At 44.0% G+C, this 14,012-nt stretch overlaps 1 protein-coding gene across 2 annotated transcripts; it reads right to left on the bottom strand.

Annotated features, from left to right (window-relative positions):
* Positions 1-1,734: 1,734 nt before the first annotated feature.
* LOC113958170 (probable G-protein coupled receptor 19) lies at positions 1,735-12,089 on the bottom strand. 2 transcript variants are annotated; one of them, XM_027666274.1, is made up of 3 exons: positions 11,672-12,089; positions 5,067-5,166; positions 1,735-3,156 (listed from the first exon to the last, which is right to left on the bottom strand). In XM_027666274.1, exon 3 carries the CDS (start codon positions 3,140-3,142, stop codon positions 1,889-1,891), a length of 1,254 nt encoding a protein of 417 aa, XP_027522075.1. In that variant the 5' UTR covers positions 3,143-3,156; positions 5,067-5,166; positions 11,672-12,089; the 3' UTR covers positions 1,735-1,888. The 2 variants fall into 2 exon arrangements, with proteins under 2 accessions (XP_027522075.1, XP_027522076.1); XM_027666275.1 differs by lacking the exon at positions 5,067-5,166.
* Positions 12,090-14,012: the final 1,923 nt, after the last annotated feature.

The raw sequence follows: 14,012 nt of genomic DNA, 5'->3' as shown, positions 1-14,012 counted from the left end.
TTCCTGAAATCTGCTCAGATGGGTTCTGAGCAAGCAGAGTGGGGCAGTTAGTCCTGTCTTTCAGACTCTGTGACTAGGTCATTCTGCACCTGCTCTGGGTTTACTGAATGGCACCACTCTTTGGCAGCTACTCTATGAAGGGTATTAATTCCTACCAGTGACTGCTGGAGGCTGGAAGGATGTATCAGGAGTCCTCTGTGTAGTGTCTCTGCTTTCTCCATGCTATCGTCAAACACCCACTGATGGCTACAATAAACAACAGGATACTAGGATGGATGGATCTCCAGTCTGGTTGACTCCCTTGTCAAAATTGCAAAAAGAGAGAAAGGAAAATTTTGCAGGCGAGCAGTGTGGCAGCCTGAGCTGAACCTTCCAGGGCTACAGCACACAGGACCACATGGATCCAACAGAGTAAGGGGAATTCACCAACCAGATGCCAGTGCTGACTTAATTTAGTGGATATGTAGTTCTCTGTGTTTTCTAAGGGTGTTCTACTGTACTTCTGGACAACACAGTGAGAACTGATGAAAAAAAAAAATCAATATTCCCCACACAGACTCAGTCCAATTCTTATTAATAAGATTGACAACTGGGGGAAAAAAAAAGGAAAAAAAATGCCCTCTGTTTCAGGAAGCATAGATGACTTCGGTTGAAGAAATTTTTCCTAGTCCTGGCCACCAGGTCCTTTTCCACCAGGCAACTTTCCAACCACTCTTCCCCCAGCCTGTAGCACTGCATGCGCCCATTTCTCTTGAGTATGTCACTGTTGTGGCAGGCAGGGTGGTGCAAAGAAGCTCCTGCCTCTCCCCACTGGTCTCCACTTTGCACAGCTTGTGTTGTTCCCCTTCCTAGCAGGACTGAAGCCCCAGCCAGTCCCACTGGGACAGTGCTGGCAGAGAATGAGCAGCGGGAGTTGCCTCCACCTGCATCCACAGCTCTCAGGCAGGTTGTCCCTTCTGGGACACCTATTAGGGACCTCTTCGAACACACCCCTGTGGAGGATGCCATCAGGCAAGTGTGGGACCGCAGAGCTTGTTTTCCTGCTCTTGTTTGGGAAAGGCCACTCTTTGCTGCAGTGCCATGGCTGTGCCTCAGCAGAAGGGATGCAGGCCAGGGAACACACTCAGTTTCATATATGAGAAGGCCCTGGGTGCCTGTCACACACATGGCTCCTTTTGCTCAGCAGGTCTGCTCCCTGGCAGTGCCCAGGCCCAGCTTCTGGGTGGGTGCACCAGGCTGAGTGCAGAAGCAGCTTGAGAGGAGGAGGGGAGGACGAGACAAAGGAGGGGAATTTTCTTGGGCAGTTAGGACTGTGAGACCTCTGGAGAGGCACAAGGACAGAGATGCAAAGGCATCCAGGGCTGACCCAATGCTGACCCTGCTGGGGCAGTGGGAATTTTGCCACTGATGAGGTCAGTAGGCTCAGGCTGAGGCCAACAGGGCCCATGTATGGACATCTTACCTGTGGGGTCTCAACTTGAGGGACAACCACAGTGCAGTGGTATTCACAGAGACATAACAGAAGGAAGTTTAGATGGCTTTGGGTGGATTTAGGTATTTATATACTGTGGCCCATCCTGTGTGGGGATTAATATAAACAGTATTTTTTCTTTCCCTTTTTCCTCTACAGATAGAGAGTATAAGGACTCTTGTTTTGTAGAAGAGCATTGCTGGTGGTTCCAGGAGAGGAGTTCCCCAAAGCAGAACATGATAACTGAAATGAAATAGAACAAATACATCAAACCCAAAGCATTTAATAAAATAAAACATCTCTTTTTTTCCCCCCTAAAACCTGTGTTAAAAATATGTAACTATACATTGGTTCAAAAAGGAGAGAAGACTACTTCTTCTGGGGCTACAAGGTAACTTTTCAAAGCAATGAAGTCCACTAGACAAATGTATTTGGGGGATTGGATGGAATAGGCCAGGCAAGCTTTCTTTCCTTGGCTTCTCTGTTAAAAGCATCATAGGTGGAGTCTTTGGTGACACTTTTGGCCGTCGCTGGAATATCTGCAATACCAACATGATTTTTTTTTGCTATCCTGGAACTGGTGGTGATGGTGTATGCATTGCTTCTGTAGCATTTCATGGCAGACATGCAAAAAGTTTCTTTCATCCCCCTTCTGAAGTTTGCATTATAGATGGAGTAGAGGGTTGGCTTAGAGGCTGAGGAACTAAAAGAGATCCAGGTGATAGCCAGGAAAACCAAGGAGCTCTTTCTATAGTCTGTTTCTTGTGGGTGCCACAGCTGTACCATGTAGAAAGGGAGACAGGACAGGAGAAACATCGAGTTTAACATTAAGAACATCTTGATGGTTTTCACTTTTGTTCTTGGGACAATATTTGTTGTCCTTCTGACAGTCATTCCATCTGTGCCTATTCTCCAAATGTACTTAATTACTCTCTTGTAAAAGAGGATAATGAGGAGGGATGGGATCAAAAACACCACTGAGAGGAGGGTGATACTATAGACGGTTCCTTGCCAAGAACTGGGTAGAAAAAAGTTGCAGTGGTGGTCACTGTTGGAGCTGTAGAGAAAACAAGCTGGTGATGCAAAAAGAGCACCACAGAGCCAAGAGACCAGAATCATTTTCTTGGCTTTCTCCCTGGACACTTTGAAGCTCAGGGGATGGACAATAGTGTAGAATCGATCCACGCCTATGGAGAAGAGCACGTAGATCTGGACTGCTGGGGTGAGGTACTGTATGTACCTTACCAGCTTGCACATCCCGTTCCCCAGCATCCACCTGCCGTAGGTCAACTGGAGCAGCAGGAAGGGCGCACTCACAACACTGGTGAGCAGGTCTGCACAAGCCATGGAGACCACAAAATAGTTGGTGGTGGATTGTGTCCTCCTGCTCCTGTGGATCACTAAGCAGACAAGGAAGTTTCCCAAGATAGAAACCAGCCACAACACTCCCCAAACCATGCTGGCTGCTGCAATTTCCCCTGGCCTCAGTCCGTAGTCTAAGAGAGTGTGGTTCCTGCTTGAGCCAGGTCCTGTGGGTGACGATTCTGTCATCTCACAGCCAGCAGGAGGGATGGAGGTTTCGGGGTTGCTCGTGTTCTGCAGCAGGAGCAGTAAGGTAGGGAGAAGGAAAGGATTGCTGCTGTTATCCATGGTTTGGGCAAACTCAGCCATGTCTTTTGCTCAGGCTGCAAAAAGAGAGGAGAGAAAAGATTTCAACAGCTCTGTGTGAAAAGCCCACCTTAAGCAACACAAGAGAATTCTCGGTAGTATACCCTAATTTTGGAGAAACTGGCAGAAATATACACTGCATGGATGCTCATGTGACTTCTGTATTTCTGAGTTAACACTGAAATACAGCTGCTGGGATTGTATTGTAGCTGGTCCTTTGTGTAAGGAGCACCCTACCCCATCCCCCTCACCGATATGTAGTGGCTGGCAGCCTTTCATGTCTTTGTTTTTGTACCTTACAGCCCCACCCCATCCCTGCCTTGGTGGGGGGAAGGAGAAGGGCAGGACCACTTGGTCAACACATGGAGTCCCCAGGCAATGAGAAGCCTCAGCCCAGAGAATGTTCTGGACCATCGCCATGGATGCCCACAACCCCTGACTGGAACAGGTTATAAATGAGACCCCCACTGGAAACCACCTTTTTTGTGTGGTTTTCCTTGAAGCAGCATGTCTGTGGTGGGAAGCCCTTTCCTTGGGGTTGGGATGCCATCAAAGGAGGCTTCCTGGGATTGAGTTCCCTCACTACCAGCACCATCCCCCCAGAAGAAGGACAGGCCTTTAGCATGTGTGCGAGCACAGGCACACTTCGGGTCATTGGTCTTGTCTGTGGAGTAATAATATCCCCAGCTGGTAACACCAAACCTAGAACCTGTTAATCTCTCATTGCTTGAGAATTAAAGTTTGTCTGAGTGCATTATCTGTGTGAAGATGTTTTACTGTACCTTCATGACAGACACACCACAGAATGTGATAGGTATGACCTCCTGTTTCGAGGAGCAAGAGACAAGAATGCATATATTAACAGACAAAATTTCCAGTCTTGAATTTAGCCAGATGATTGGGTTGGTCTTAGCCTACCACAAGGACAAAATGGGAAAATAGCTAGTTCTAGTGGCTATATGTATACAAGCACCTTGCTGCAGCCTGATGTCCTTTCAGTCATCATCTTGACATGCATGACTTGTAGTTGAAATGGTTTGAGGGTAGTAACAACTGGGTTTGTTTCAGTGGAGCTGGTTAAACAAAGAATATTTGCATGGCACCCTCGTGCCAGAATAACACTGGGGGGACATCAGTAGTGAGACTAAGAAGTGGTGGTTGAGTTGTCAACTGCAAGGAGGTCCATCAGCAGATCATACTTTGCCCCTTGTCCCCCCTTCTGCTGGAGGGCTGTGGGCGCTGCCCAGCCTGGCCTTGCCTTCCCCCTCATCCTTAATTGCCTTCCTTCATCGTTTTCTTGCTGGCTTTGCCTGGCAGATGATTCCTGACTTCTCAAAGAGTTCCTACTTGTCTTTCACCATCCTCTGTCAGGTGGATCTGCTCCCCTGGAGATATCCTGCTGTCATCAGCTGTTGGCAGGGCATTTGGGCTGCTATCTTTGGCAGAGTGGCAGGATGCATTGACAGTACAACCCACTCAATTATGTGTTAGAATTATCTGTCATAAAATAATACACGTGGAGCCTATTAACCAGATAGAAAAGAACATTATAGGCTAATTTTCTTTCTTGATTTCCCTTCTTGCTGTGCAGAAGTATGTGCCATTAAAAATAGCCAGCTACAAATAAAGCTTCATAGAAGAATAACCAGATAAAATTTCTTGACCAGTACTGAAGAGTCTGATACAAGAATGCAATGACCTTCTTAAGCTGTTAAAATATGCAGACTCGCTAACACTGTTTTCATGATATTTCTCCTTGTGGGGCAAATCTGCTCTCTGTGTCTTTTCAGACCTGAAACGTTTAGTTATGCAGGTGGGTAAAACCAAAAATAGTTATAGGGTTGTAGTACTCAAATAGTACTTTTTTTCCTGATGTATTTTGCCTAAAAGTCAGCCCAGCCACTGTTGACTGGAGAACTTGGGTTACCTGCAAACATGCCTTTGAGAAGACAGGAATGCAGCAGCTTCAACAGGGAACAGTATGTGACCCACTCAGAGACACGTATGGAGAGCTAACCAGTGGGTGCCTACAGAGGAGAGAGAATGGCAAGAGATGTATCCAGCTGTCTTGTACTAGACCTTTGCTAGCAGAGGAAGCAATACATGAGCTGAAGAGCCCGTTCCATGTGCCACCCTTCACCAAAGATCATTGTTGTGTTGAGAGGTAAAATATCTGGTTATGCGACTCTGGAGGTGGTAGTTTCCTCACTGTGAGTAAAACAGAAGAGGTACCAAAACATGTGCAAGTAATACTATATTTTGTGATTCTTTCTTCCTTGGAAAAATTCAGGATCATTCAGCACATTGCCCACAAGGTACAGGTGTAACTGCAGGGAGTTTAACTAACTTGAGCATAAGATTTCTCTCATTGTACAGCAATTATTTGTTTTATTTTTTTAAAAAATAAATGCTATCTAATTGACCAACGTGCTCTGAGATTTCTGCATTCTTATTCATAGATAATTTTTCTTTCAAATGGATCAGAAACTGATGTCTTTTATATTAAAGGATCTCTATTCAAGCCTATTTTCCCTAGGTGGCACTGAGATCAGAATCATGCCCTGATTTAGCACTAAGAACCTTAGAATCTATGGCCCAACATATATTTTTCTTCTGTAGGAAAGTCTATTTTTAAAGTGGAGACTTGAACTTCTGCATTATAAGTAATGTTCTGAAAGGAACCATGACCATGAAATCTCAGCAAATGCACAACTCTGTATGGGTCTAGGATGCAAATACCTAAAGATTCTGTAACTTGCTGCATTATTTATCCTCAATTCCCATGTTCCTGTTTGCTTCACTGTTTACTGAAATATGTTTTAAGTGTTAGTGAGCCATTCAACTCATAAATATCAGATCTGTAAAAAACAGTGGTGAGCTCGGTCACCTCCCTCTGCCTTGCAGGTCAATAAGCAGAAATTTAAAAACACAAGAAGTAAAAATTACATATAGTGAATATGTGAGGCCTAATTACATTTTTAGTTAGCAAAAATGTTTTGAATAATTTTACCTCACTTTGTCTTTCAAATATTTTGGAGTGGGAATCCTTTTAAAACTGATACAAAGACTTTCTGTATTTCTGTTTTAAAACCTACTTTATGTGCATTTGCTTGGCAAAAGAAAGGGTGTGTGAAATGACTCATAATTATCAAAGAGAGATTTCCCTGTGCCTTGTTCCATTTTATTGACCTTAATTTGCAGTTTGGAAACCAAATCTATCCATTTTCAGGGTTATCCCTTTGGGTTGATAGCTAACTCTCCAAAACAGATCTATTACTTAGAGATTAAATATTTGAGCTACAAGAACTTCCTGAAATCACCACCACATATACTTTGCTGTTGCATAAAACTCATATGGCATAGTTACTGTGAGTTTGCATGTTTACTCTCCTATTTACAAGTGCGGTGTCCACTGCAATTTGGAAGAGCAAAACATAATGAGATTCACAAAAGAATGCAATAAATGTTTTGTTGCTTTGGGGTTCTTTTTATGATTAATCAAAAGAATAAAGACTTTGTTTGCCAACTACTGTTTTCAGGATTAAAAAGGCAGCTAAAGAAACTGATCATTGCACATTACTTGACCTAGCACTAGCAGAGGAGCTTTTTTATTCAACATATTTTGCCTCTCTGCATTGTAACTACAAAACACCAGACAAACGTTGGCCCAGAAAGTTATTTCAAAAGCATTAAACTGGTCATTTACTCCATAAACTTCCCTCTCTGAAGAGTATCTTGGGAATAGCTGCCAGACTGGAAGAGAAATGCTTCATCTAACTGAGTTTAGTCAACATTAGAAATGTAAGATGAACCAGAATGGGGGAGGGAGGGCTTTTGTCTGACTGTAAGATGCTAGAAGGTGACACTCATCCCTGCCTAAATTCAAATTACCTACCCCATGTGCTCATTGTGTCAGTGTAAAAATCCCTTTATAGAAGAGGGGAGTCTCTCTCAGTGTCTTGCTATGTGGAGATGACTGTGTGCATATTGAGGCCATTTAGTACTTCTGCTTCCAGTGAAGGAATGCAGATACACATGCTTTTGTAAGTACACCATTTCCCTGCCAGTTCTTTTCTCTGGTCCAGTGCTCATAAAAGTGCTCAGCTATTTGCCCTGTTCCTCTGACAAAGGCTTTTCCTTTCTCTGGGCAGCTTTTCTGAGCAAAGCTTAAAATCTCTTCAGGTGAAGTGTGTTCTCCCTCACTCTCTGCATTCCATGAGGATAGAAAACATCTGCCCCTATTTTATCAGGAGAATAAAGTGTTTTGAATTCAGTAAAACTTTTGAGATCCATACCCATATCTCATATGCTGCTGTCTGCTCCTGAGCTTCACCCAGCTGCTGGAGATTCTTATCCTGCAGCATGCCTAGCTAAAGATGATGTAAGTGTGGATGGGCTCATGGATGAAGCTTTCAGTGCTGATGTGGGCACAGCTCAGCTTTCAGTAAAAGCTGCTGACCTGAACTGACTATGTAAGCTGATATGTGTTACTGCGTCTTGTATTAGGATCTGAGGGCCAAGCCTGTATCGCGGGGTGAGGTCGTGGGAGCAGGAAGTATGGATGGAATCAAATAAAAGAAGGAAATGTTCTAATTTCCAGCACATCTACAGAATATATGTTATATTTGGCTACTGCATGAGCATGAATCTAAACAAGATTTTTTTGCTCTATGCTTAAGGAAATTAAGGGCAACTAGGCAGCCTCTTTGCCATCAACCTTCATTGACTCTTCAAGTTCTTTCCTGACTATTTTCATAAGGTATTAAAACTGAGGACAAGGATATAATACTACAACACTTGCTGACATTGGGATCAATTTACATTTCTTGTACTGGCTGCTTGAGGAAGAATCCTTTGTCAGCTTCACCCTTTTAACTGACCTAAGTAATGGGTAAGATATGCAGTAACAAACTAGAACAAGACCAGGGTCCATCTATTGCTTCTGGGTCTGTTAGCTCACATCTGGAGTAACTACTCTGGCAGCAGGCTTGTAGCACTGGGTTCAGGGCAAATCCACGAGGCATGACTTTGATGAACAAGCAGGACTCAAACCCGTTCATAAGTCACAATTGCATATTGGCTTAGTCTCCTTAATAGACGTCACCATGTCTTGAAGCTCATTCTGGTCTTAAAGGTTCTAGGAGCAATGGCATTTTCCTGCATCTGAAATCAATGAATTTTTCTCATGTATTTTCTGTGGGTTAAAACTGACATACCAGAAGTCACTGCAGGACTATTAACCTGAGATGAGCTGCTAAGACCCAGTAATTATTTGTGCACCTAAACCCCAAGGTGTTGGTAGGGAGAAGGAGCCCTTACAGTAACTGCAGATTCCACTTATACCCAACATCATGCTCTGGTTCAGGGACAGACAGTGGTAAAATATGAGCCAGATTTGTGCTCAATACTACCCAGACACAGACCCTCACCTCACCAGAGTGAGGTAACAGCTGTAACTCTCTTCAACCAGGGCTCTGCTGAAGGACACATGAGGTTGGCAACACTCAGATATGTAGAAAGGAGGCTTTTCTGGAGAGATAGGCAGGGCCACTCGCAGTGAGAAGTTATTTCTGCAGTAGCTGTAGGGTAGGGTTGTCTGTAAGGCCCAGGCAGGACACAGCCATCTTTCCACAGACCCAGGCTATGCCAAAAGAGTTGTTGGTTTTGCCAAGACCTTTGGACTACCTGTTCCTTCCACCTGTCTCCTCTGCTCTTGTCCACAGCCTAGTCTGGCTAATCATAGGGGATAAACAGAGAACAGTGCTCTGGCTACTACCTCATGAGCACACCAGTGTAACACAGTTTACAAACATGTACACAAGGGTTTGAGTCTCCTGTTATAGACTTAACTGTTCTTCCCCGAAGGAAAGACCCACAGGTTTAAATGTCTCTAAGCTTTATTCTGCCTTCCTACTGCTGTGACTAGTATGCAAAACTCCAGATTAGCAGTGTTCTAAAAATGAGAGCAGAACCCAGATCTGTGCCCAGTGTGACTGTGGGGGCATGAAAAAGTGGAGAAGAGTGACTAATCTAATTTCCAAGTCTCCTGTCAAAATAGGTTCCACCTACTGAAATTGTCCAAGAAGAGTGTAGAGAAGCTTGAAATAAACTTTGGAGGCTTCTGGTTCCCCTTAATGGGGATTGAGTTTGTCCTTGGACATGGCTAGGCTGTACCCTTTCCTGATTCAGAGGTAAAAAAATAGATGCTCTCTCCCACATGCTTGCACTAATTTTTGGCAGTGCCAGGCCCTGCCTACAACACAGCACACTCTTCTGTGTGATGTGAGGAATGCAGTGCTTACCAGGGGTGGTTTGTCATGGTGGGTGCTGACAGATAAGCAGTGGTGAATCTCGCTCTTGGCTGCTTTTAATTCCCATCTCTTGGAAATTCTCACCCTCTCCCCACTGAGTGTCCTCTCCCCCACAGGGAAAATGTGCCAGCAGCTACAGTGAGGACTTCACCAGCTTAGTGCACCCTCTTGCTATCAGTGAGCACAAGTTCTTCTTCCAGGAGAACCTCAGGAGTTTTTTTTGTTGCTTTTGTATGGAAAGGTCATGTAGAAAGGAGCTCTTGATATTAAATCTTGTGAAAATTGCTTTCTCATCGCACGAAAAGTTAATATGGCAGCAGGATTTTTGCACTGGTTCAAACATTTGTGCTGGGATGTGAGACTGTCTGTCATATGTCTCTTGACTCAATAACGTGGAACTGTGCTCACATGACACAGGTCACCTGTGCTAGACACAGTGACAGAGAGTGGGGTGACAGTGGTGGCTAATAATTAGGGCTGCCAGAGATCCTAAGATGCTTCCAGGAGGACTTATCTGATAGGAATAAGAGGAGGAGACCTGAATGAGCAATAGAACAACATTCTCACGAGTCTCTGCCAGAGAACATGGTGATTAGTGAGAGCATTTCATAGTCTGCCTATAGTTACTTTGTTGAAGAAACTGGGAGGCTGAAGGCTGTGCAAAGCTTATAGTTAAACTGGAAATGCCTGATGTGGAGATGATTGTGGGAAGGGGTTTTCTCAGCTGAGCTAGACTCAAGGAGGACAAAAGCAGCCTAGGAGAAGCCACTGAGGCAAGATGTCAACCTGCTGATAAGCCCTGAACTGGAGATATCTTCATAGACAGGATGCCAATTGCAAGAACTGTGTTGGCTGCCTGTCAAAGGGGAAGTCTAGGGAATTATGGAAGCTGCTGGAATGAAGAAATCCCAAGTGCACAAGCTCTATGTCATGTTTTGGCACTGGGACAACTGTCTGTGGTGGGTAGGGCAAATAGACTCCACTTGAGGATGTTAGGGGTTTGTTCTGCATTGTCTGATTGAAGTTGCTTTCCAAATTGTTAAACACCTGAGACAGGATGCCTGGTGATGCTGCAAAGGAAAATGCAGATGGAGATAATATGGTGTGGCCCAGATGGGGGAATTTCACTGCACAGCTTTGCAAACAGAGGCTTCACAGGAGAACTGTGGGGGAGTAAGAGTCTGCAAGATAAGGAGCAGAGCTCCCCAAATGTGACTAAGGTGTAGAAATTCCTCCCTTTACTGACTCATCTGAGACCAGCATGCTTAAAATAAATCATAAATCAAGCTTACTCATAAATCAAGTTTCCAAAAATCCATATTTAGACACCCAAATACAGATCAGCTTTTAAGGATGCCTCTGGATTGGCAACCAGTTTTTCTGCAAACCAAGACAATTTTTAAAGTGATTTACAGTGACTTTAACAACAGATCTTCAAGAAACACATTTTAAAATCTTAGCCAGAAAGAACTGGCTGTGAATCCTGCCTCATGCACACATTGCTTCTCCATTACTCTGTGGAGCCAGCATACTGGCTGGAAGCCAGCTGGAAAAATGAGAAATATTGCTATGGATTCTTAGACAATATGTGTCTGAATTAGTAAAACCAGAACAGCTCCCTTTCCTAGGCTGGCTACAGATAAGCAAAGATTGCTGTGCCTGTGGTGTTTCCCTAAGTAGCTGCATCCAGGCACCCACACAGAAAAAGGGAAACAACGTTTTCAGAAAGAATGATTTCAAATTAATGACTGAAAAATACAAAAACAGCTGTTTTAGAGGAAAGAAGAAGCTGTTTGAATGTATCTAGAGACAGAAAAAACCAGATGAGCAGATTGGTTTTCTCCATTACCATAAAAGTAATTTTCTGCTTCCATTGAACTGATGATGTAAGGGGATTGTTTTAAACAAATAAGTAGCATAATTGAAAAATAATGAATATAGATATGGAGAATGTAGATTTGTGCAGAACATATAGAGAGTTATTCTGTAGTCATGCTACACATCTCTCTGCTTTCAGCAGAATAAGCTTAAAATTCAAGCCCCACAGAGCATTTTCTCCTGAGGAATGAGTCCTCCTTGCCAAACCCCAAGGGTTTTAAATGAGTGTAAGTAAATATGCATAAGATAAATTGCTGGAAAAGATCATCTCATTTGTCTCCACGGGGAGAACTATCCCTTTAGCTACAGCAGTGTTCAGCACAGCACCTATCCATCCACATACCTGCTCCAAAGCATAGTCCCAGAGGCACTGGTCTCCTCCGTGCTCTACCTGTTATCCCAAGTGGAGGCACCTCTGGAAAGGTCCCAGTCATACTGGGAACCACGGCGTATCGTCACGTCTGTAGCTGTCTCTGACTAGATGTTTGCAGAGCCGCTTGAGCGGGGAGGGATGGGGTGTCCTGCCCCTCTTCTTTAACGGAGGAAAAATGACGTTTCGCAGGTCGGCTGCCGCTCAGTTCCTTTCTGTGTCATGTGGGATGCGGATCATGTGTCTGTCCCCCCACCAGGACCCGGGTGCCCGGGGCTCTCCTCCCGCCGCCCCGTCGGGTCCGTGCGGGCCGGGACCCCGCAGCACCGCGGACAGCGCCCCGCGCCCCGACGGGGCGGGCACGGCCCGCTGTCCCTCCGGCTCCGGCCCCGCAGGAGCAGCGCAGGGCCCCGGGGAGCAGCGCAGGGCACCTGGGGTATGGGCCGGCCCCGCAGGGCCCCGAGGAGCAGCGCAGGGCACCCGGGGGCTGCGGCGGGGCTCGGCTGCCGGCGCTGACGTCCCGGTTGCCATGGCGAGGAGCGGCGGCTGAAGAGGATGCTTCTCTCCCACGATGGTCGCCATGGGACCCCGCCAATTGGAAGGAACGGCGAGAATGAATAAGGCGAAGGAGGTGGAGAGAATATTTAATTAGCTTCCTCTGAGAATTTTTTTTTTTTTTTTTTTTTTATTCCCATGTGGATACTTAACCTCAGAATGCCTGGTCCCCCTGTTTAAAATTGGGCACCTTTTTTATTTTGTGGAGAATGGCACCGACATCACTTCCTTATGTTCTCTGCCACATACACTTTATTAAACAAATCAGAATAGTAACAACCCTCCTCAAATCTCAATCAGTCGTCTCTCACAAATGTTTTCCCTACAGAAGTACAACAGCTCCATAAATTATATTACACTGTACGGTTTAGGAAGGAAGATACCATTTTAGTCCTGACAAACTTTCTGCCTGTGAATTGACCAAGGAATTTGTTTGGTGTATGGATTTCTGTTATTTCAGAATTTCTGACTTGAAATGCATGGGTAAACTGTACCAACAAAGGCTGGTTCAAAGGATTGGTATTTTCCTTTATTTTCCCTCATTCTTCAGTGTACAACTCCAAGTATATTTTTATAATTTTTTCCTAGATGACTTTAGGACAGAGAAGAAAAAGTACAGTTGTTTATTGAAAACTACTCTCAAGGAAGAACATTGAAATAAACAATGTGGGGATTTTTTAATGGCAACTAATCTAGTATAATGTAATTTCCTATATTTTTAAATTTTTAAGCTACATTACATGCAATGGAACGGGTACCCTGGGAATCAAGTTAGAAACATAGAATAACTTCTACACAAAGAAGGATCTAGGTTAGCAAAAAGTAAGATGTGGGCAGATTTGAAAGAGTGCATGACACAGAGTGTCAATAGGGATTGTCTGTTGATCTTCCAATGGAAGAACTTGGAAGGGAGCATCAGATGAAGGAACAAGATTCAGAACATGCAGAAGGGGGACTTATTTTCTGACAGTATGGGTATAACTTCCTGGGGTTCCTTGCTAAAGGATGATGTGGATGCAGAATTCCATGTGAAATTAAGGGGGGATTGAACAAATGTTTGGAAAAGTGCTAAATAGAACAAAACTTTCTAAACATATAAAACACATTCCTTTCAGAAAATCATCTGAGCTCAGGAGAGAAAGTATTGTACTGAGATTCAGTGAAAGGTATTTTTATAACCAAACCAATAATTTTATAAAGTTTAGGCTGGGAATGTAACTTTCTAAATACATTTACAATATACTCTTGCTCTGTTAGAGAATGGCAATGGTAATGGCAGCTTGACCATACATTTCCAGATATTTCACATAGTTTATTTAAAAAATTTGCTGATTTTTGAATAGCAAGTTTCTCCCCCCCACACACTGTTTTCCGCCCTGTGATTGTCAGTGTTAGATAAAGAAAACCTTAATTTTCACCTTCTTTCAAACTATGGTTTTCCTGACAGTGCAAGAGGGTGAAGGAAAGTTACCTGACACTTGTGTTCATGAAGCGTTGCACAGGGAGATGGAAACTGCTGGACTGACTCATACCTTAGTTGCTCTAGTTTAGGGATGGAGCCTTTGGCAGTAGGAAATGCACCATGTTTTGGAAGAAGGGGGTTCACTTTCTCCTTCTTGAAACATAGACATGAGGATCAAGGCTTGAAATAATTAGTGATATTAGTTTTTTGTGAGCTTAGATCTCACGTTGGATTAATCAATAAATAATAAAATCCAAGTAGATAATTTCAGTATTGATAAACTGGATGAGGATGTAC

The sequence above is a fragment of the Corapipo altera genome, unplaced genomic scaffold, assembly GCF_003945725.1.
Source record: "Corapipo altera isolate COAL_440 unplaced genomic scaffold, ASM394572v1 317, whole genome shotgun sequence".
NCBI lineage: Eukaryota > Metazoa > Chordata > Aves > Passeriformes > Pipridae > Corapipo > Corapipo altera.
This window is presented reverse-complemented; position numbering and strand designations above follow the sequence as displayed.

Bases quoted from the DNA above. Each gene is read 5' to 3' on its own strand.
- LOC113958170 (XM_027666274.1), bottom strand. From the start codon at position 3,142: ATGGCTGAGTTTGCCCAAACCATGGATAACAGCAGCAATCCTTTCCTT.